Genomic DNA, 25,676 nt, shown 5'->3' with positions numbered 1-25,676 from the left:
ACCTGCAAGATTAATGTTACTTTCAAAGGTGTAATGAAGACCGAAATCCAATGTACCTTTCACATATTTGATAACACGTTTGATTGCATTCATATGGTGATTCCTTTGGACAAGCTTGGTATCTAGCACAGATACCAACACTCAGACACAGATCAGGTCGGCTTGCGGTAAGATACAGCAGGCTTCCTATCATAGCTCTATAGAGCTTCTCATCGAAAGGTTTCCCATCATCATCTCGTGACAGCTTTGTAGTTGTGCTCATCGGAGTATTGGCTGTCTTACTCGTCTGCATCCTGAATCTCTTAATAAGATTTTTTGCATATGTGCTTTGTGAGACTGTGATTCCATCATCTAGCTGCTTGACTTGTAATCCAAGAAAATAGCTCAGTTCGCCCACCATGCTCATTTCGAATTCCGTAGTCATTGTCTTTACAAACTCATCAACCATGGACTGAGAAGTTCCTCCGAATATTATATCCTCAACATAGACTTGAATGATGAGGATATCTCTTCCATTTTCGCCAATGAACAGGGTTTTATCAACTCCTCCTCTTTGAAACCCAGCCTGAGTCAGGAACTCTGTCAGTCGATCATACCATGCTCGAGGGGCCTGTTTAAGCCCATACAGTGCCTTCTTGAGTTTGTAAACATGATCAGGAAAGTGAGAATCCTCGAAACCCTTAGGCTGTGTGACATAGACTTCTTCCTGTAGCACATCATTCAAGAATGCACTTTTCACATCCATTTGATAAAGCTTGATCTTCAGATTACACGCCATTCCGAACAACTGTCTGATTGACTCTAGTCGAGCAACCAGAGCGAATGTTTCAGCAAAATCCACACCTTCGATTTGTGTGTAACCTTGTCCCACAAGTCTTGATTTGTTTCTGATCACGTTTCCTTTTTTATCAGTCTTATTCTTGTGGATCCATTTAGTGCCAATGATGTTCACACCGTCGGGTCGTGGTACTAGTTTCCATACCTGTAACCGATCAAACTGCTCAAGCTCCAGATGCATAGACTCTGTCCAAAACTCATCGTTCAGTGCTTCCTGAAGCGTTTTAGGTTCAATCAAAGAGACAAAACACTCAAGCCCGTTCATCTCAGCTGTGAAACACGCAAGCTTGACCATTTTCTTAAAGTCAATCTGCTTCTTTCTTGTGACTCTTTCATCAAACACGCCACCAATCACATCAGCTGAAGAATGATTCTTATGCACTTTGGCTTGATCCAGATCCACCTGCTGTTCCCCAGTCTGGTCATCCTCTTCAATTCCTCTGATCAACTGCCGCATTCTTGCCTTTCAATGACCGAAGTTACCACTGTTCAGCATGGTAGGTTTCTGAATTCCGAATAGTTCCTTCATGGTGTCCATGATATCCGCAGGATCTCAACCTGTTAGTAGTATATGATACCACAGAGGTTTCCTGATCTGATACCAAATGAAAATTCAGAGACTACCAGAAACAGGAACAAACACACGAGATACCAAGAACGTTTTCTTGTATATTAGAAATCTGTTAAACAATCTCCCTAGATCTGTTTAATCTGAATTACTCTCAGTCACACACGACTAGAGACGGACCAATTTCTAATCTCTCGAAATAGAAGCACGAGCTGCACTAACAAGTCACTCGTCTTCCTTATGCTGGCAAGAACAACTCTCTTGCTCTAGCTTCTTAATCTCTTAAAACACTAACCTCAATCTACCCAAAGTAATCAGGTTAAATACCCTTAACACAATATTTTATTTTCCTAATATTGTGATAAGCCCAAATCTTCCAGATCTTCTTTGCTTCACGTCAAAATAGTATCCTGGAACCAATGAGACACCGGCACGTCATCGTCTCATAACTAACTTGTAACAACAAAGTTATACATCCATCAACGCGTGTAACGCATCCTATGTTTCACGATCCGAAAAGCTCTTTTTCCTTAGCTTACACGACTTTCTAGATCTCTCGAGATTTTTTGTACATGTTTGTGAGCTGTCTTGCTCCTTGTCATCCGTTTTAAAATTTAATCAAGATCTTCTCTTCTGTTTGGCTTCAGTTATGACGTTTCTTGTAAATCCATCTTCGTCATTGTTTTTCCAGTTAAAGACTTATGAACTGAAGTTGTTTTGTCTCCTAGGATTTGAAGCTATGTTCTCTTATTCGCTTGGGCTATTAACCATAGGAGGAGACATAGGCCGGAGGTTTGAGCCATGGTTGGCTTCTTTGCCTTGTCTCGTTTCAACGGAGCTCTGTCAACCAAACTTAGTTAACCTAGTTGGTTTAACTAATTTGATCTGGGAGTTCATCTGGCACTAGATTTAACTATTACAGTATTATATGGATTTTAGTAAGAACGATATGAATGAGATCAATAAATCTAATTAAATCAGACCGGCAAGTAATAATAGATATGGACAAAATGTGGATGAAAATAATGGTGTCGAGTGTGAAACATATTAGAAATTAGCAGTGAATTATTGAATTTGAATGTTATTTTTTTGACTTCTGTCTCTCTTTTTTACCACATGAAAGGTCAAATGAAGAAAAATGATTCAAGAAATGAAAAGGAAAGAAATGTAATCATGATTTCAGGTGTTTCAATATAAGACATCCCGATTTTGAGTACATTTGAAAAAGAAAAACATAAACAAAAATGTAAGTTTATTTTGCAGCAGCTGCCGAGTGTGGCCATCAATTAAAGTTACTTTTGACTTGATCTATATTTAGAGCAAAGATAATCACGTGTATTAATACTCTGTGTAAAATACTTACCAGGAGCTTGATTGATAGAACATTATCATAAGCATTATGCTCATTCTTATCCAATCAATAATTTTTTAAATAACATTTAGAATAGCAATCAGATGATGCAATTGTTTTCCAAATGCTTTCTACCTAATGTTTTCATATAAAGTTTTTGGTACAGCATATGCATTTGGAATATATAAAATAATTTAATAGAATTAATTTATATAATAATACCACAAATTATATTTATATCCAAAGCTATATATTTAAAAAAAAAAAATTTAAAATTTCATATTTTAAAAAAAAATTCAAAATAAAATTTTTAATAAAATTTTAATTTTTAAGAAAATACATTTAAATGAAAAAATATAATTTTGTAAAGAAAATATTATAAAAATAAAATTTTAAAATAAAATAAATTTTCATTTTTAAAAATAAAATTTTAAATAAACTTAAATAAAATTTGAAAAAAAAATTAAAAGTAAAATTTAAATTATTTTTCAATAACATTATTTCACATTTAAAATATAATTAAATTAAAATATAATTCGTTTTTTCATAAAAAAAATATTTTATAAATATAATATATATGTATTTATTCAGAAATAAGCTACTTATATATCACATACTAATTTTATATGATTGTTTTATATGATTGTTTTATATATAAATCATTTATTACTCTACAATCACTATATTAGTTGCATTTATGAGAGCATATTACTTTTGTATCACACTGCTTCTATAGCATGCTATTACTGTTTTGCCATTAGCGCTACCAATCGAGGCCTAGGTATATGGATCCGTGTTGCAAATAAAATAAATTTTTAAGTTTTGAAATAATTTTATGGTATTTAAAAAAAACCCGTAACATCCCGGATATGGAAAATGGTGATAGAAGTGAGATTTAAAAAAAATTGATTTAACTATTTATGCCACCAAAAAGCAATTTATCTTTTTTAACACATTTTAGAGATAATTTTATAATTAAGCGTGTTTGAGTTGGATTAATAAAAAATGAGCAATCTATTGAGAAGTAATTTGCAATATCATATAAATGGCCGAAGCACATAGAATCATGTGGTAATAATAGAATCAGTAACTAAATTTTTAAAAATTTCAAAATATTAATGCATCGGTAGTTGTATGGTATGGGACCCACATACCGAATGAGTGGGTGTGGCAGTTTCACATGCCATGGACGGGAGGAGTGTTACAAGTGGTATATATGAGTGTGTAGTTTTGCATGGGCTCATACTAACATGGATGATGATCTTGGGGTACGATGAAGATGTTGCGTTTTTTGAAAATGAGTGATTGTAACATCGCAATTGTGGTATATACTGATGCAAGTGAAATGGCTTTAAATAAATGATTTGTTTATCTATATTATGAAATTGCACTTATTTTTTCAGGTATCCATCTAAAAAAAATTCATAATAAGTGTACTTAAGATTAAGATAGAGTAGTCAAAAAAAATATGCAACCTATCAAAAAGGGATTGCGATGTCATGAAAGTGAATCCCAAATACAGAAGAAAAAAAATTATGTGATGATTGCAGGTAAATAAGTCTTTCAAACTTTCAAAAATTATCACATACATAATGGGATCCACGACCAGGTGAGCAAAGCATGAAAAACCCATTACTCATAGACAGGAGAGGCGTTACAAAGACTTTGATTGTAAAGCATCATATAGTCTACCTAATTATTATAATATCGATCTCATAAGTTATTCTCTAAATGATGCTCTACTTGTTAGTGCAAAGATGACACCACAATTGATAATGCAGAAAATAACTCAAGAAACAAATCACACAAGCACACCAAAGCTTTATTAGAATCTCCTTAAACAATCTATTACAAGATCTGCTTAATTCAGCTTTTACACGTCAGTGTTAACACCCTAACACACGCTACTGAAAGATCTTAAGCTACCTGCTTATGTCTCTTCTCCGTCAAGTACTTCAGCCACTGCTTCAGCACGACCCAGAACACTTCCAAGAGCTTCTCTCTCTCTATAAGATCAGACTCTGTGTCTCTGTCTCTATACAGACGACCCCATAGCTATCTTATAGTTATTCTCCATGTTCCCGAAACCCTAGTCTCAAAGGCAACATGTATGGACATCTTCCATAACAATAAGTGCAACTTTCCTTTTCTTGAAATGCACTTATTCCTCTTTCTTTAAGTCATAAACTTGCTCCTCAAGTTTATTCCTCTTTCCATATCTCCAAGATACTCTCTTGCTCACCAAGTCTACACGACTCCAGCTCAGCATCTTGACTCCACATGGTCTTCACCACTTAACCCGACGTCTGCTTCAGCAACTACGTCAGCGACTACTTCAGGGCAGACATCTTACATCTTCAATCTCCCCCTTTTAGCTTTGTGTGCCGATCAAGCACAACACTCTTCTGGTTCAGCAACCACGTTGCAACCACGTTCCTCACCTGGAAACTTTCATACCAAATGTGCTTTTCCCCCCCACGAGATGTGCACCACACCATGCTTTTCTCCCCCATGAGATATGCATTCTCTGTACCAGAACATCATCATTCTCCCCCTGCTTGATTGCATACAAAGCTAAAACACAGATGCTTAGATGTCAAGCCTTACAGACCCATCCGTCTGTTTCTTCATGTATAATCATGACACAGCCCCTGCTGCAGCGGAATAACAAGTACTGCATCACGATCTGGCGCACCTGTCGAGCTACCTCTCGCCCCACTTCTGTTGAGGACCTGGCTACCTTCATGTGTCGTCTCCTTGACCATGAGCCCTTCCCCATCCGCACCGAGTGCCCTCTGCACTCGTTGCTATTGTCTTGGAGTGATTTCACACCCCTGAAGATCATCTCGCACCACTTCCTGACGCACTTCGATCTCCTTCCTCTTTGTGTCACAGACAACTCCGTGTCCTGACTCCACGCTTGATGCTTCTTGATCAACCTCAAGATCACTCCTACCAGAGCTGCATCCATCTTCTGATGTCTCATCCTTGATCTCATCAAGTAAGCCACTCTTGGCTAAGGACACCTCTTCAACCCTCCTGGGCTTAGTGAACGTCTTGTTCACCTTCTTGGCCATGTTTCTGCTCTTTTCACGAGCAAAACACTCCACCTTCTTGTGTCCAACCTTCCCACAGAACCAACAGCACATCCGATGTTGCTTCTTGCTTGGCCTGACACAGTTGCTGATGCACCGATCAGTCTCCTTCCTTGTACCAGCTGCACAACCATGCTTCAGAACCTCCTGTCTGACCTTCGTGTTGTTGCACTGATGTACTACTTTCGGCTTGTTACTCACAGCTGCGCGCTGTAGAACTTCATGCCTTACTCCCTGTCGTACGTCCCGACGTACTTCCTGCACTACAAGAAAACAGGGGGATTCTGATGGCCGAAATCGTCGGAAATTCGTCGGAATAGACCGATTCCGACGAATTTCCGACGAACCTGTCTGTCGGTATCGTTTCGTCGGAAAAAAAAAATTCGTCAGAATTTCGTCAGAACTTCCGACGACTTTCTGACGAACACCGAGAAACGTCATTCTGACGAACTTCCGACGATATTACGATGCGGATACACGAGACCAGAGTTCATCGGAAAAACTACGTACTGACGGAGAACGTTTGTCGGACAATTCCGACGTAGAGTGTTCCTCGGTGTATTCCGACGAACTTTGGGCGTCGGAATTTACCGACAGACAACGGTCGTCGGAATATACCGACGAACCTCGTTCGTCGGTATATTCCGACGGAAATGTGGTTTGTCGGTAAATTCCGACGGATATATGTCCGTCGGTATATTCCGACGACCATTGTCCGTCGGTATATACCCTTTTTTTTTTACAAATTAATTTTGCATTTTAATATATTTTTTGATATTAATAAATTTAAAAAATCAGAAATTTAAAACTAATAATATTATAAAATTTAAATTCATAAAAACCGAAATAGGAAAAAAACATTCATAAAGTTTAAAATTCATACAAACCGAAATAGAAAAAAAAAACATTCCGAAAGTTTTAAAAAGCCGAAATAAACTAAGATGAACTCGAAGACATCAAACGATCTAGCTTCTGCATAATCTCGGTGTTGAACTTCTTCTGGGATGCCAACTCAGCAAGGATAGTGGCATTCTCCGAACGGATAGTGGCATTCTCCGAAAGGATAGTGGTGTTCTGCTCCTCCAATGCCCCAATCCGTTCATCTTTGTCATGTAGCTCCTCGAGAATCATGGGATCGGCATACGGAGCTTGCGAAGAAGATGCCGGATACGAAGAAGCACGACGGGCCAACCCAACTAAACGGCCTCCTTTCCTTTTCGGAACCGCCTACAAAAATATTTAAAGTAAGTAAATAGGGACAAGTAAGTAATCGACATTATAAAAAAAATATATTAATAAAAAAAATTACCTTTTCAACCATCTCATTTATTTGCAATAGAGACAGGTTGGTTGAAGCTCCCGTGGAGTCGCCGTCATCAGAGAGAGGCTGAGATTGAGAAACTATTTCAGCTTCCACCAAATCAACTACACCTTTGATCACGGGGTCCTGAATTTGACCCGTCGTCTTGTTAGTGTGAGCCACCTTAATGAGTTGGAGATGATCAACGGGATTACCATCATTTGCTTCGATCTAAAAAAACCGCCATTATTAGCCAAGAAATATATAAAATATTTATTTAAAAAATATAAAGATAAATAATAATAAAAAACTTACAAGTTCATCCTCCTTAGTAGACATAGAGCAAGCGCCGAGGTTGTGCACATACATACCTTTCCCGCCACGATCGCTCTTCCGGTTCCTGGAGTTCCTAGAAGACGTCTCTGCAGTTTCTTCCTTCTCCCAATGAGCTATCAACTGCTCCCACACCGCCCCGTTGATGAACCGTGGCTTCTTGTTCTTCTGCCAAACTGTCTTCCACGCGTTTATCTGCTTTGTGTAAGAGTCCATGGCCTTTTCGTTGAATTTCTTACGGACTGTTTCCGTAAGATCGGAGTGCCAGTTGAACTCTTGCTACAAAACAAACACAATTTAATAAGTAAATATATTTAAAAAATGTAAAAACTTTAAAAAAATGAAGAGTTACTATACCGCAAACTGATGAAACCACAACTCTCGTTCGTCGTTAGGGATCACACTCCACTTTGGATATCCAAAACGGAGCATGGAGTACATCATCTGGTTGATGCTCCGGCTAATGCCATTTTTCGACTTGGTGAACCTGTAAAAAAAAATACAAGTTAGCAAGTTAATTAAAGGAAAAAATATAACGGTACAAATAAAAAAAATACTAACCAAGTGCTATGGCCTCGTCGTGGGTTGGGTTGGAGAAACGGGAGATGCTCTCGACCTGGTTGTTGAACCAATAGATGAACCGGCATGACCCCCGGATCCTGTTGAGCAGCAGCGTGAGGGGCAGCGTGAGGGGCAGAGGGAGCTGGAGCGGGAATATATGCGGGAACCGAGTCATGAGACGATCCCGATGCACGGGAACTGCTCACCGAACTACGTCGAAGACGGGCTGCGGGGCGGGCTTCATCCTCGGCCCTAAAAAAAAAAATTAATACATCAAACATATTTTCAAATCATTTCTATTTTTAATGTTTTCATTTATATATTTAAAAAAGGTTTTATAAACGTTTTAAAAAAAACTATTAAACCTTTTATATATATATATATATGTATACAAAATTATAAAAAATTTATAAATATAGAAAAATGTTGTTAAAAATTTATAAATGAAGAAAAATGTTGTTAAATATTTACATTTTAAAAAAAAAACGTTTTATTATACATAGTTTATTAGTGGAAACTTATAAAAAATTATAAAAAATTTTAAAATTTTTATTATACATGATTTACATATATATATATATGTATACAAAATTATAAAAAATTTATAAATATAGAAAAATGTTGTTAAATATTTTTTAAAAATTCTAAAAATGTTTTATTATATATATTTCATTACGGGAAACTTGAAAAACGTTTTTAAAAATGAAAAAAAAACGTTTTAAAAAATCAAAAAACGTTTTTAAAAAATCTAAAAACGTTTTTAAAAATCAAAAAATGTTTTTAAAAATCAAAAAATGTTCCAAAAAAAACTAAAACAACAATCCAAACAACAATTTTAACTTATATATCCTAAACTATCAATCAAACAACCTAAAATCCGAGATCTAACATCCAAAACCCTAAACAATTGAGATTAAAGAAGGTTTGGGATGATTCTTACATGATTTAGGGTTTGGGGGAGGAATCGCCGGTGTAGAGGGATGAATCGCCGGTGTAGAGAGAGGAATCGCCGGTGGAGAGAGGAATTTAGAGAGAGAGATGCGGAGATAACGAAGAAAGAAGAAGGAGGAGGGTTATTATATCAGACGATTCCGACGGACACGGGTTCGTCGGTATTCCGTCGGTATAATTAAAATATACCAAATGCCAATTCGCGAAAATTTTCAAGCGGTTTGGTTCTCCCGGGCAAATTTAAATTCCGACGGAATGTGTCCGTCAGTATATTCCGACGGACACATTCCGTCGGTATATTCCGACGGAATTCCGACGACTTAGTGTTTAGGGTGTTGATTTCAAGTTTCTAAATGCAAAATCCAAATCTTTGATAATATATATAGTATTTTGCATAAAGATTTAACAATAAAAATGTTTTATAACACGATTTTACACAATAACATTTTTTGTAGTGTAAGCTTATATAAATATGATTGTATAAGTATATAATGTTAAGATGAGATGTTATGAAAACAATGATATGCATACATAAATATTTTAATGAGTTGTTATATTTGAACGGTTGCGATCTAATACTATACTAAACACTTATTATGTGTTATTTTCATAGTTTTGGCATCTAAATTTATAGATTTTTATGATTGAAACTTTATAGAAACACATGTCGTCGGTATTTTCCGACGAAATACCGACGACCTTTCCAATTTTCAATGAAACCCATTGTCGTCGCTATGTCGTCGGTATATTGCGAGGGATTTCCGACGGACCATTAAAAAAAAAAAAAAAAAAAAAAAAAAACTAATCAGAATCTTCTGAATCTTCATCAAACTCCCCAACCTCGGCTTCCGGCTCTGAATGTACGACAGCATCATGTCCAAACACAGTCAAATTCTCAACGAGTTGAACATTTTCCAAATCTTCAACTGCCTGGGCGTTGCTGGTAGACTCTGGTTGCAATGGTTCATCATCATCAGAAGTTCCATCCACTCGTCCTCTTGGGTTGATTTGCGTTACAGTAACCCATGGATCGTCTCTGTACGTCACCCGAGGGTAACTGATGTAGCACACCTATACATATCAATTATACAAGTATTAGTAAAATATATAACATTAATTAATTATATTGGTAAAAAATTATGAATAGATTGACATACCTGATCAGCTTGCGAACCAAGAATGAAGGGATCATAATATTGAAGTTTCCGCCGCGAATGAACTGATGTAACACCAAACGCATCAATCTTCACTCCTCTATCTGGGGTGGTGTCATACCAATCACAATAGAATACTACACAACGCAATCCAACCATTCCAGGAAATTGGATTTCCAATATTTCTTTTATGTTGCCGTAGTAGACATCGTCACCAGAAGAAGATGAAACACCAGCATCATATGTTGTCTTAGAATGACCTTTCCTTGTGAATGCATATCCTCGCGTACAAAATTTAGGATATGATTTGACCACATAGTTTGGTCCCTGCACAAATTCGCGTATCCAATCATCGAACACAAGACCTCTGGCCAAACCATCATTCACCTATAAAAAAAAACATATATGATTGCAAAATTAATTAGTTTATATATATTAAATTTAAACTAATCATTTGCATAGGGTAATATGATATATGACTCACATAACTACGAAGCCACGCAGCAAATCCGTTATCTCTAAGTTGTCGAAGCTCATCTTCTATTGCATGCATGTGAGTCATACGCAACTCCGCCATATATACACTATATACAAAAATATTATCAATATGAAATAAATTTATTGAATATTAATCTAACAATAAATGAATAAATATTTTTACCTCTCATATTGTAGAACATCTTCACAGTTGGTGAGCAAATATGTTTGCAAATGAGCGTGCTCAGTGTCTGTAAGTCTCGGTGAATTTTCACTAAGTCGTCCTATTTTCTTGAACATGTTTGGGACAGTAACATGATATGTTGCTCTCTCCCCTCTATCATCATGCCGACCAGGTCTTCGGTGTTTTGTATGCACTTCTGGCGGAAAATAATTTTCAGCAAAGATTGCAGTTTCTTCATTGATCACCTGTGCCACTATAGATCCTTCCACCCTGCTTTGATTTTTGACCATCTTCTTCAGATGATGCATATAACGCTCAAAAATATACATCCATCTGTACTGCACAGGACCACCAAGTTCCAATTCTCTTGCGAGATGAATAGCAAGATGTTCCATTACATCAAAGAATGATGGAGGAAATATCTTCTCAAGGTTGCACATGCTGACTGGTGCGTTTGTCTTCAAATTATTAATACCCTCTTCAGTCACTACTCTGCTGCATAAGTCGCGGAAGAAAACACTAATCCCTACATAGATAAAAGACATAATTTTCGTAAGTATTAAGTTTTTATAAGCATAATTGTTAAATATAAAAATAAATTAAATTGTAAAAATATAATATACCTGCAATTGCTTCATGAACATTACGTGGCAATAATGCTGAAAAAGCAAACGGAAGGAGGCGCTGCATAATTACATGACAATCATGACTCTTCAAGCCAGTAAACTTTCCTTCGCTTCTATCAACGCAGTTCCCCAAATTTGATGCATATCCGTCAGGAAATTTCACTTTATCTGTAATCCAATCAAAGAACTCTTCTTTTCTAGCACCATCTAGCCGATAAATGGGAAAAGGGGCCGTACCGTTCTCATCAACGTGAAGTTCAGAACGATCACAAATATCGACTAAATCCAACCTTGACTTCAAATTATCCTTCGTTTTACCTTGGATGTTAAGGACTGTGTTCATCAGATTATCGAAGAAGTTCTTCTCAATATGCATGACATCTAAATTATGCCGCAATAGATGACTCTCCCAATATGGCAGATCCCAGAAAATACTCTTTTTGTGCCAGTTATGTAGCTCTCCAACCGCATTGACTCGAATGTTTTCATGTCCACCTACATCTGGCGTCCTTTCTGCATCAAAATACCTAAACTGCTTCAACAAATCTTTCCCACTAACTTCCTCAGGTGGACCATCAAACACCTGCTTGTTCTTCGTAAACGAAGTCTTACTCCTGCGGTATGGATGATCAGGTGGTAGAAATCGTCTGTGACAGTCAAACCAACACGTTTTCCTTCCGTTCTTTAGTTGGAAAGCATCTGTGTCATCTTGACAATATGGACATGATAGCTTCCCATGTGTTGTCCATCCAGATAACATACCATATGCTGGAAAGTCACTTATTGTCCACATAAGTACTGCCCGCATCTGAAAGTTTTCTTTGCGCGAAACATCGTATGTCTCAAAACCATGCGCCCATAGTTGTTGCAACTCATATATTAGTGGTTGAAGAAACACATCTAGTGATCTTTTAGGATGATCTGGCCCGGGGACGAGAATTGAGAGAAACAAAAACTCTCGTCGCATGCACAAGCTCGGCCGTAAGTTGTACGGTGTCACAATAACTGGCCATAGAGAATACTGCCTTCCATGCTTTCCAAATGGGCTGAAACCATCAGTAGATAATCCAAGATAAACATTTCTTCTCTCTTCCGCAAATTCTGGATATGTTGACTGGAAATGTTTCCAAGCCTTTGCATCTGAAGGATGTCTAATCTCACCATTTGTGGAATGCTCTGCATGCCATCTCATTGCTTTTGCTGTGCGCTCACACTGATACAACCTCTTCAATCTTTCCGTCAAAGGCAAATACCACATTCTTTTGAATGGGATCGGAACTCTTCCCCTCGTCTCCTGATAACGAGGTTTCCCACAAAATTTGCATACATTCCGTGTCTCATCCGCTCTCCAGTAGATCATGCAGTTGTCAATACATACATCTATCACTTCATACGGTAGTTGAAGACCTGCAACAAGTTTCTGAACCTCGTAGTATGAACCCGGTGCAAGGTTATCCTCAGGTAGAATACCTTTGACAAAATCAGTAATCGCATCCATACATTCTTCAGCCAAATTATAGTCTGTCTTAATACCCATTAATCTAGTTGCTGATGATAAGACTGAATGACCATCTCTACAATTTTGATACAAAGGTTGTTTTCCTGCATCCAACATGTCAAAAAATCTTCTAAGTTCGGGGTTTGGTTCTTCCCCTCTATAATGATCATGTACCATCTGCTCAGTACCTACATCATAATCTATATCCGTTCTAGATTCTTCTAACCTAATATCAGGCTGAGGTTCGCTAGTACTACCATATTCATAACCAGTTTCCCCATGAAGGTACCAAACTTTATAATTACGTGAAAACCCTTTCATATACAAATGAGTCCAAACATCAAATTCTTTTATAACCTTATTATTATTGCAAGAAGAGCAGGGACATCTTAACATACCACTTTTTGCATCCGGTTGCTGTTGAACAAGCCTCATGAATTCTCCAATCCCTTGAACGTATTCTTCCGTAAGCAAATTGGTGTTCGGATCCAAATGAGGTTTATCCATCCACGAACGATAATAAACTTCTGAAGACATGATTTTCACGGAATTGTTATGACTAAAGAGAATGAAGAGAGAATGAAGTGTGAATGAGTTGAATGAGGAGGGGTTGTATTTATAGGAAATTGTTACGGACCTCCGACGACTTTCCGACGAAATTCCGACGGATGTAAAGCAGTCCGTCGGAATTCCGTCGGTATTGTCCAATCTCAAACGGCTATACAACGGTCATATATATTTGTCGGCAACGGTCACATGGTTCGTCGGAATTCCGTCGGAAAATACCGACGGAATTCCGACGACTTTGCTGTTAATCGGAATGTCGTCGGAAATTCGTCGGAATATACCGACGAACTTCCGACGACTACAACGGTTACATTTTTTATCGGAATGTCGTCGAAAAGTCGTCGGAAAATTCCGACGAACCATATTTCGTCGGAATTCCGTCGGAAATAGCCGACGGAATTCCGACGACTTAATTTTTTTGGATTTGGTCGGAAATTTGTCAGTATTCCGTCACAAATGTCCGACGACCTTGGTGTCCGTCGGAACCTCCGTCGGAATTCGGTGTGTTTTCTTGTAGTGCTGACAAGCTCCTTTGGCTCCACTTTTTAATGTGCTCCCATGCACGAAATGTGTCTTCTGTTGTACTTCCTACTCAGCTCCTCGATATCCCAGTCCCCAATTCGCCTTGGCTGGTTGACCCATCGAGAGTATCTTATCCAACTCTTTGGATCCACTGTTGAGCATCCTGATCTGTTTGCGATTCTCAGCCAAATCACGTTCCAGCCTCATTGCTCTCTCACGTTCATCAATAGCAACCTCCCTCAGTTTGCTAACCTCCTACTCAAGAGACTCATTCTTCTCATTCACAGCCGCAAGTTCTTCACGAAGTTCTTCAAGCAACTCGTTCTGCTTCTGAGCCATATCCTCCAATCTCAGATTCTGATCCTTGACCCTCAACCACTTGTTAAGCAGCACATGATACTCCTCATCATCTGTGCCGAGATCTGAATCAGAGGACTTAATAGATCCCTCCTTGCGTGCACCAAATGCAACAAGGTTCTTTATCACCTTTCCATCTTCTTCAGACTCTGAATCATCAAACGACTGCAATGGAACTCCTTTCTCTTTCTTTGAGTTTGGACATTCACGCTGTGTGTGTCCAACACCTCTGCACTCAGAACACTTAAGTTCTCTCTGTTGTGCTACAGGACAGTCATCCCTTATATGACCAACCCCTTCACACTCATAGCATCTAAGACGTTCTCTTCTTCTGCTATTGCCACGATCACCTCCTTGGCGACCATACTGATTCCACCCACCAGAGGAATTCATCATCTTACTCAGATTCCTAGCCAATATCCCCATGGCATCTTCAACATTCGGAGATCTATCTCCATCTTTGTCAGCAGCAAGAGCTATACTCCTTGATGCACCACTTGACGTAGAGACTGAACTACTGTCTTTCTCCATCTCTTGTGCCTTCAGCATACCCACAAGCTTGTCAAACTTGAGCTCATCCGTGTTTGTAGTCATCTGCAAAACCGCCTTGTGAGCTCCAAACTTTGTTGAAAGACAACGTAGTAACTTCTTTACCAGCTTCTTCTCCTTGTACTTCTTCCCAAGTACAAATGCTTCATACGCCATAGCACTGAGTTTGACACTGAAGCTCGCCACAGAATCATTATCAGACCACCTGAGATTCTCAAACTGCGACCCAAGATGATCTAGACGTGTCCTCTTGACACTCTCATCTCCTTCAAACGAATTCAGCAGGATCTCCCACGCCTCTTTAGCCGAAGTACTCCCCTGAATCAGCTGAAACTGCTCTACTTCAACAGCTCCAAAAATCACCGACAACGCCTTTGCATTAAATTTTGATGCATTGCGTTCTACCTCTGACCAATCCTCTTTTGGCTTAGGCTTCTTCTCACCTCCTGTGACTATGGTAGGCTCCTCCCAACCAATCTCCACAGCTGTCCACGCATCTTCATTGATTCCTTAAATCATCTGCTTCATGCGAGCCTTCCAATGACCATACTGGTCCGCATTCTGGTCCGCATTCAACACGATCGCCTTCTGCACAGAGATAATCGTGTCCATCTTCACCTTCAGGATCACACCAGTAACTTAGGTGACCCGCTCTGATACCACTTGTTAGTGCAAAGATGACACCACATTTGATAATGCAGAAGTTAACTCAAGAGACAAATCACACAAGCACACCAAAGCTTTATTAGAATCTCCTTAAACAATCTATTACAAGATCTGCTTAATTCAGCTTTTACACGTCAGTGTTAACACCCTAACACACGCTACTGAAAGATCTTAAGCTACCTGCTTATGTCTCTTCTCCGTCAAGTACTTCAGCCACTGCTTCAGCACGACCCAGAACACTTCCAAGAGCTTCTCTCTCTATAAGATCAGCCTCCGCGTGTCTCTGTCTCTATACAGACGACCCCATAGCTATCTTATAGTTATTCTCCATGTTCCCGAAACCCTAGTCTCAAAGGCAACATGTATGGACATCTTCCATAACAATAAGTGCAACTTTCCTTTTCTTGGAATGCACTTATTGCTCTTTCTTTAAGTCATAAACTTGCTACTCAAGTTTATCCCTCTTTCCATATCTCCAAGATACTCTCTTGCTCACCAAGTCTACACGACTCCAGCTCAGCATCTTGACTCCACATGGTCTTCACCACTTAACCCGACGTCTGCTTCAGCAACTACGTCAGCAACTACGTCAGCGACTACTTCAAGGCAGACATCTTACATCTTCACTGCTGTTTTAATATATATCTAAACTAAGTTACTGTTAGTAAGATTTAATAATTTATAAATATAATTACATTTTTAGTAATACCACATAAGTTATGATTAATATAACAATGCTATTTTAGTTTTAATATAACCACTATAACCGTAAAAACATTAAACTCGTTACCTTTCTGTTTGAATTCACGCGGCCACAAATTTGTTTATACTTTCAACATATTGCGTCTGTGCATACACACATATAATTGCCAGAATAATCTTCATAGACCTTTTCAACGGCACCTTTAAATCATAAGTATTTAGTATTTATAAAAACAATAATTTGAAAGTAATGTTAAATTATTTGAAAACAAAATGTCAATTCTAAAAAGACTAAATTTATAGGTTCTCTAGAGTTAAATATATTTATGACAGGATATAAAATCTAAGATTTAGAGTTTTTTTTGGGTCAAAGATTTAGAGTTTAAAACTTATTAAGTCTGTACGTACAAAAAAAATGTATGTACGTACATACATACAAGTGCAAAATAATCTTGTAGGGCTTCATAGACCTTTTCAACGGTAACTTAAAATCAACCTATTTGTAGTTTTTATGGAAATAAAAAATAATTAAAAAATTTTGGAATAGTTTTTCTTTCTTTTTGACCAAAAAAAAGAAAACTATTCAGAATTTTTTTTTTTTTTTTTAAGTAGACTGCATCTAAAAAATTGAAGGGAAAATTAGGAAAATTCCCAAAATTAAAAGAACACTTTTTGGATTGATAAAAAAAAAAAAAAACAAAAAAAAAAAAGAACACTTTTTGGTTTTGTTTAGTAGAGTTAAATATTTCTGGTAAAGGTTCTTGCGTTAATGTGTCGAACAAAAGAACTTTTCATCTTAACAACACATCAAATCTCAAATCAGCTAATGGTTACAATATACATATGGTTTAACCTTAATATGTTTAGGATGCTAATTAGAGTTCATAGATTCTCAAGCTTGATTATACACTTAGAAAATTCTGTCAGCAAAACTTAAAAGAACCATCATTGTGTTCTTGATTCCCAGTGGTAGATCTAAGTTAGTAAGAGACTAAACCAGGATTGTTCTCATCATGTCCCCTTTTTGTATGGTCCATGAGGGTAAATGTCATACATATCATGTACAAACATTGCAATGGACCGATCTAAGCTTTATGGATTTGGGACCACAGAGACCCATGTGAGAGACTGGTCCTATCTTTGTTTTATTATTATCTAAGTTTCACTGTTGGAAGGTTTCACAGAGGTCAATGGTTAGTTTTAACAAATGCTATAAACGGTATGACCAACACAGGATCTTAAATGAAAAGCTCACATACAATGTAATAATGTGGACAGGTATTACAAGGACTAAAAAACATAGAAGACAAGAATCCATCATAGAGAAAAGTGCCAATGAGTCCCAAGTATCTTTTAGCCAGTTCCTCCAAGAACACCCTTTAGCTTCTTGACTAAAGCAGGGTCAAGGAAAGTAGTAGCCGAAACGAGTTCAGTGGGAAGACTATTAGCAAAAAGCGCGAAATCAAGAATTTGGAGACCAGGACTAGCACTGCTGAAAGTGACAAAGGCTGCAGCAGCTGATTTCCCCGCATTGATCTGGAAGTGAAGCAGGCCTTGTGGGAAAACCATGACCTGTCCTGGTTTTAGTGTCTGGACGTAGACAGAGTTAGCTGAGGAGACAAACCCAGCGGTAATGTAGCCGTCAAGGACAAAAAGAACCTCAGAGGCACCAGGGTGAGTGTGCATTGGGATCACACCTTTAGGAGCTAGGTCAAGTCTAGCTGTAGAGAGGCCTAGACCGTTCAGACCCGGGAACTGAGCGGAGAAACCGGGCGTAACGGCAGCGCTGATGATGTTTGTAGTGTTTCCAGGAGTGCCTAAGGAGAAGACAAAGTCCTTGACTTTGACATGAATGGGACGAATGCAAGGGTAACCGGCAGGGGTTTCAGCACGTTTCAGGTTGGCCACACAGAAGTCTTGAACAGAGGCATTGGATAGAGCAAAAAGGAGAGATAAGAGGAAGATAATGCGCAACATTTTGATTGGTTGGTTTAAGAACTAACACCTTTAATATTTTGCTCTATTCTTCTCTCTTCTCTTCATTGTTTATATAGAGGAGTTAGTTAAGAAACTGTGTGGTGAACATTCGAAAGATGGAGATAAGCTTTTGGAAACTGTTATGGACATCCAAACACAAGGACCACTCTTAGATACAAACAAAATGTATCTTTTCTTTGCCTGCCTGTTCTGCATCATTGGATCGCTGGTGATTCTAATGATGATGTACGCATTGATATTTATTGGCTGCGAAGATTTCGGGTTATTAAAGGAAAAGCATGGTGGATTCAGACCGTGTCTTGGAAGATTTTGAGAAGAACAGAGAGTGAGCTATTGGTGACATCAAGCTTCAGTTTTAACATGTGGCTCAAGTAAGCAGAAGAGAGAAAATCACGCGCCAACAAGACACTCGTTTACTTCGGTAGTTGGAGTTATGAGTCAAGGGCCAAAATTTTGTCACAAGTTGGGTTTAGTTTGACGTAGAAAATACGTATGTGTGTTGTAATGTAGTGTGGACCAGAGTCACATGTGAAGAACCATTACAAGACACTATTTGACAGCTAGAAGAAGCTTAAAAAGGATTCTTATAAATGTCCCTACCACCAGAAGAAGCTTAAGAAAGATTCTTATAAAGATCCCTTCTACTTTTTTGTTTTGCGTGTAAACCATCCCTTCTACTTTTGTTACATGTAACTTGCAAATGCGTGGAGTAAAACTCAACGTAGACTCAATATGTTATATTTCACTCCAAGTTAAAGCATTGACAGTTTGACTGAAACTAACCCCAAAATATCTAACAATTATGATATCTTTCTATCCTAGTGAAGTTTTGGCGGGAAAGATTTAACAGAAAAGTAAGGTTCACCATTGTTTTCTTTACTCAAATTGCACACACGCTGTAATGTTATGTTAGGTGTCTAAAGATAAGCATGCATTGTAAACGTCGTGTTAGCATGATTAACCCACAAACCCATTAGAGTTTCTTAATGAATATTTTAGTAATTAAATGTAATTAAAAACTCTAGTTAAGAGACACATTAATTTTTCACTCCAATGCTAGTTTTTTATTCAGGGGTTATTAGAAAAAAAAATCAGACAAGAAAACAAATTAGAAACAAGTAAGTTGCAGAAACAATCCCAAATAAAGTTACTGCAGCTGAGAATTGCAGGAAAGAGTATCCTAACATTTTACCATAGGTGAATGATTAACCCTCTCTACATCCTAGCTTCATAAAACTAGTTGAATCTACTGGGATTACTTCTTATTATAACTATGCTATGATGGAACTACTAATCTAGATGATGATTCTAAACTCTAATGAGAAAGACCAGTGCTCTCTGTAAACAAGATAAGTACCAGAGCAAACATAATAACTCAAGATACCTTTTATCGATACAATCTACACAAAAGAACTCTCTTCCACAACTCAGACAGCTAACCAAATCCTCAAATCCTCTGGTTCCACACCAATGGCACCTCTTCTTGGCCTTAACCAATTTTCCATTGAAAGGAACCTCCTTTACAGAATATCACACAAAAGCAAAATTAAGAAACTAAATGTGTACACAGAAAAGTGTAAAGCTTTAAGTTTTTTTCTCAATTACCTGCATTTTCCCAAAAGGTATAGGTTCAATATTCTTAGACCTGAATCTTCTCTTAGTCAAAGAAACACGTTCTTCACCTACTTTAACATCACAAGGAGAAGGAGATGACACATTGCTTGTAGTCGGAGAAGGTGGAGAAATAGCCAAATTAAATTCCTACCCTTTAAAGCCATTGGCCATCCCTGAGCTTCTATTGGTGTTGGCTCAGTAAATCCCAGCTTAGCAATTGCGTTGAGAATGTTATCTATCAAACAAATAATCAAAGAGATAAGTCCACAAAATTAAACCACTAAACCAAGAACAAAATAATCATAACTAGAGAATGTTAGGTGAACAAAGCAGCATACTTGCACTCACTAGATGGAAATAGCATCGAGAATCTTATCTATCAAACAGATAATAAAAGAGATAAGTCTACAAAACACAACCACTAAACCCACAAGACATGAACTGAGATAAAGTGTTAAACAAAGAAATCTATATGTATGATAAAACAAAGTTACCAGCTCGGATAATCCATGAAAAGATACAACCTTTACACAAAACCCTAGCTTAATACTGATAAAACATGCAATTTATGAAACTATGAGATCCAAAACAAGAGAAAATTTTCCCAGATTGGAAAATCAACGAGCCAATCAAAATTCTCAAGAAAAGAAAAAATCAATTGAAGTCAAGATTTGACGATATATAAACAAAAAGATCTCACAAAGAATATACAAAATAGGTACTGACCAGTTTGGCGTTGCTGTTCTTGTTTCCAGCGGTGACCATGTTTGTTAATCTGAAGCTCCGGAAATAGAAAGAGGGAGAAGATAGAGCTCACAAGAGATGTCGCTTACTTTCCCTAATTAAGACCCGTAGCTTATGTTTATTGCTATTTTTCGTTTTTTTTTAATTCTAGTTAAACTAAAAAAACGTTCTTACACTACAAGAAAACAACGGTATTCTGACGGACATTCCGACGGAAAATGAAATCCTCGGAATTTCCTCGGAATATACCGACGGAATTCCGAGGAACCATCAATCCGTCGGAATATTCCGAGGAAATTTCGACGAACTAGTGATCGATCGATGCGTTTTTGGACATATACCCATCGATCGATCACATTGTTACGCTTTGGTCCATCTTAGTGATCGATCGATGCATTTTTGGACATAAATCCATCGATCGATCCGTTTATAAAAAAACATTCGAGATTTTGAAACCCCAAACACTAGTTCCTCGGAATTTCCTCGGAATATTCTGAGGAAATTCCGAGTAACACTTGATATCCTCGATCGATCGATGGGATAATCCCATCGATCGATCACATTGTTACGCTTTGGTCCATCTTCGTGATCGATCGATGCGTTTTTGGACATATATCCATCGATCGATCCGTTTATAAAAAAACATTCGAGATTTTGAAACCCCAAACACTAGTTCCTCGGAATTTCCTCGGAATATTCCGAGGAAATTCCGAGGAACACTTGATATCCTCGATCGATCGATGGGATAATCTCATCGATCGATCATATTGTTACGCTTTGGTCCATCTTAGTGATCGATCGATGCGTTTTTGGACATATATCCATCGATCGATCCGTTTAAAAAAAAAATTGACGTTTTGAAACCCCAAACACTAGTTCCTCGGAATTTCCTCGGAATATTCCGAAGAAATTCCGAGGAAGAAAAGGGTTTCCTCGGAATTCCCTCGGAATATTCCGAGAAAATTCCGAGGAAATAGGGTTTTTAAACCGAAAACAACGTTTTTGCGGTTTGAATAACACCTATATAACCCTTATTAAGTGTCTTACGTTCATTATGAAGTCAAAAATTTGTTCCTTACCCTATAATAAACACTTTTCCGATTGTATGAACGAAATCCCCACAACATAAGAGAAACACTTATACACTTTAATGAACGGTAAAGGGAATACTTACAATTCGTTTTGAAATTTGTTATTTCATGGTTTATGCTCATCTATACAAAGAATCCTCAATGGTATGCATTACAATTGTATAAGAAATGAAATACGGCAAAAAAAATTGATGTTTTGAAACCCCAAACACTAGTTCCTCGGTATTTCCTCGGAATATTCTGAGGAAATTCCGAGGAACAATATAAATTAATAGAAATACATGCACATGATATTCTTTTTCCTCGAATTAATGAAAATATTCCGAGGAAATTCCGACGGATATTTAAGTGGCCGTCGGAATTTCCTCGGAATATTTTCATTTAACCGGGCAAACAAGCCGCCAAATATTTCGGAAAAATTGAAATTGAAAATACTAAGGGAATTTCGACGGAAAATATCCGTCGGACCCAAGGTTTTATAAACTCCAAACGCATCTTCTTCCCCATTTCTCTCTTCTTCCTCTCCGGCAATCTCTCTCTCCTTCTGGCGTTCTCCACCTTCTCTCGCGACGAACTCTCCGGCGAATCCTTTCCATTCCCTTACAAATCATGTAAGGACCCTATCCCACTCTCTTAGGTCCTATTTGTTAGGTTTTTAAGTAGATTTGATGATTTTAGAAGGTTTTTGATAGATTTTTGTTAGGGTGATTGGGTAGGATTGTGATTTGTTGTGTAATAGGTTTAGAATTGTGATTTGGTTGTGTTGAATTGATTTAGAACTTTTTTTATAAATTGTTCATTATTTTTGTATTTACAAAACGTTTTTTCTATATAAATTCGATTTTACAAAATGTTCTTTGTATATAAATTCGATTTTTGGATTTATAAAAGATGATTTCATATTTTAAAATTAATTTTGTATTTATAAAACATTTTTTTGATTTATAAACACTATTTTTTTATTTTTGTATTTATAAAAACTATTTTTAAATATACAAACCGTTCTTTGTATATAAATTCGATTTTTGGATTTATAAAAGATGATTTCATATTTTAAAATTAATTTTGTATTTATAAAATATATTTTTTATTTATAAAAACTATTTTATTATTTTTTGTATTTATAAAAACTATTTTGTATTTATAAAAAGATGATTTCATATCTATAAAAATATTTATATTTATAAATCTAATTTTGTATTTATAAAACATTTTTTTATTTATAAACACTATTTTATTATTTTTTGTATTTATAAAAACTATTTGTATTTATAAAAAGATGATTTCATATTTATTAAAACTAATTTTGTATTTATAAAACATTTTTTTATTTATAAAAACTAATTTATTATTTTTTGTATTTTAAATATGTTTTCTATTTCAATTTTAATTTTATATTTTCGAATTTCAATTTAAAAAAAATAAATTTATAAATTTTTTTTTAATTTTGGAAATATTCCGAGGAAGTTTATCCCTCGGAATATTCCGACGACATCTTCCTCATAAATTAACAATTAGATTACTCAGAAATTTAAATCCAATTAGGCCAGACTAAACCGGCTTTGACCGGAAGAGATTTAAAAGGATCAGTTTTCTAATATTAGCCATAACCAACTCTCTAGATACACATGCAAAACCAAAATTTCCAGAAGATTACACTCTAATGGCGTCCATGAAACTCATCGTTCCTCTTCTCCGTCGCTACATTTCCATCGCGATATCTCTCTTCCAAAGCCTCGTTTTGTGTCTATTCGATAATTTCGATTACCCTATCCTCATCAACCTCGCCGACGCGTTCTTATCATTATATTTCATAACATTCTGCGATCTCCGACCAATAACCGTCGATTTAGACGATGGAGAAACCACCGTACATTTCTGGGTCTCCGGCCACCGCAGAAACAACCGCCCAGACCTCGTCATGCTACACGGCTACGGAGGAAACTCGAAATGGCAGTTTATCCATCAGGTCTCAGATCTCTCCAAATCTTTCAACCTCTTCATCCCCGACCTAGTCTTCTTCGGGAAATCTCACTCGAGGAACACCGAGCGGACCGTCGAGTTTCAGGCGAGGAGCGTCGTCGGAGGATTGAAGAGGCTGGGCTGCAGCGAGGGCGGTTTGGCGGTTTACTCGATCAGCTACGGAGGTTTCGTCGCGTACCGGATCGCGAAGATGTGGCCGGAGATGATCGAGAGACTGGTGATCGTGAGCAGTGGAGTGGGGTTTACGCAACAGCAGAAGATGACTGAGATGAAGAAACACGGCGGTGATGTGTGGGAGATTCTTGTTCCGAGGAGTCCGCGCGACCTACGGATGTTAGTTAGGATTTCAATGAATACTGGGATCGCGTTCATTGACTGGGTTCCAGATTTCATCCTCTCTCAATTCATCGCTGTATGTTCTGTCTCTTTGTTTCTTTTTTTCTTAATTACTAATCTGCCCAGAATTATTCTTGTGTTTTTGAAATTAACCCTGACGTTAGAAAATGTGAAATAAACCCTTAAGTTTCAAAATTTCAGGTGATGTATGAGACAAATAGGAAGGAACTTGTTGAGCTAGCCAAGAATTTGCTGGAAAGAGAAGAAGATGCTGAGTTCTATGCAATATCACAGGTCACTAATATTCTCAATGATCAGTTTTTACTTTTTATCCATAAAAAAACATTTGTAACTGAATGATTTAATTTGGTATGTATATTCAGAAAACCTTAATTATTTGGGGTGATAAGGATGAGGTGTTTCCCTTGGAGCATGGACGTCGTCTACATAGGTAAATATGACAATCATGATAACAAAAAAAAAAAAAAAATGTTACAGAAGTACTATTTCCATTTTCAGTAAATGATCATGTTTTCACATACTTTTGGCAGACATTTGCCAAACTCGAGTATAGAGATATTGAAGGATATTGGACACGGCGTGAACATTGAAGCACCAACTACTCTTAACAACTTAATAACCTCGTTTGTTTTAGATGTTTCCTGACTTCTATTTCTGTTCTGACAAACATAGTAAATTTATGTCTGACATATTAATTATATATGTATGTTCCAAGAAAATTACAAACGAATTAATATCAATCTAAACAACGTTTTTGAACTGCCGCGAAATAACCGGTCTCGTGTACACAAATCCTAACAATCTGCAGCCTAATCACAGTGAATTGGGTTCGGGATAGATAACTGGTACTCCAAGTCTCCAAGCCATACTTTTGCAAAAAGAAAAGTAACGAACATATTTAAACCGTATACTGGAATTCAAAATATAGTTTTTTTAACTGAAGTGTAAAATTTTTGCCCATTGTAATATATTTTTACCAGTTTTGATTGGCTATAACGGATATTCAATTGGATCATTAAATATTTTATGATATTCTATTAGTTTATGCTGGTTTTATGCTGGATAAGAATAAGGACCACGACGGTATCTTTCTGATATCTTGCATATTTGCATTGTTTTAATCATTCATTTTTGCACACACTTCAAGAAAACAGCGGTATTCTGACGGACATTCCGACGGAAAATGAAATCCTCGGAATATACCGAGGAATTTCCGAGGAAATTCCGAGGAAACACAAAATTGGGATTCCTCGGAATTTCCTCGGAATATACCGACGGAATTCCGAGGAAACCTCAGTCCGTCGGAATATTCCGAGGAAATTCCGAGGAACAATGTGTTCCTCGGAAAAAACCGATGAATTCCGAGGAAATATTATAGCCGTTGGAGAGCCGTTGGGAGATTTTACAAAATTCCGAGGAAATTCCGACGAACTAGCCTTTTCCGTCGGAATTCCGTCGGAATTTCCTCGGTATGTCGGCATGATTTAATCTATATATACAAGCACTCCTCTTCCTCTTCATTCACTCCATATCTTCATCCTCCCTCTTACTCTATTTACACACGAATTTGATTCATAAAAAATATGTCTTC

General features: G+C 37.2%; 2 protein-coding genes across 2 annotated transcripts; one reads left to right on the top strand and one right to left on the bottom strand.

Moving 5' to 3' along the window:
• Positions 1-17,511: 17,511 nt before the first annotated feature.
• LOC106406175 (germin-like protein 1) lies at positions 17,512-18,698 on the bottom strand. The gene has a single exon (XM_013846787.3). The coding sequence runs from the start codon at positions 18,273-18,275 to the stop codon at positions 17,652-17,654; it is 624 nt and encodes a 207-aa protein (XP_013702241.1). The 5' UTR covers positions 18,276-18,698; the 3' UTR covers positions 17,512-17,651.
• A 4,589-nt stretch (positions 18,699-23,287) lies between these two features.
• BNACNNG78060D (uncharacterized hydrolase YugF) lies at positions 23,288-24,842 on the top strand. The gene is made up of 4 exons (XM_013845554.3): positions 23,288-24,140; positions 24,266-24,358; positions 24,448-24,515; positions 24,616-24,842. Exons 1-4 carry the CDS (start codon positions 23,409-23,411, stop codon positions 24,728-24,730), a joined length of 1,008 nt encoding a protein of 335 aa, XP_013701008.1. The 5' UTR covers positions 23,288-23,408; the 3' UTR covers positions 24,731-24,842.
• The last annotated feature ends 834 nt before the right edge of the window (positions 24,843-25,676 follow it).

This window comes from Brassica napus, chromosome C6, assembly GCF_020379485.1.
Source record: "Brassica napus cultivar Da-Ae chromosome C6, Da-Ae, whole genome shotgun sequence".
Taxonomy (NCBI): domain Eukaryota; kingdom Viridiplantae; phylum Streptophyta; class Magnoliopsida; order Brassicales; family Brassicaceae; genus Brassica; species Brassica napus.
The sequence above is the reverse complement of the archived record's forward strand: the minus strand, read 5'-3'. Positions and strand labels throughout refer to the sequence as shown.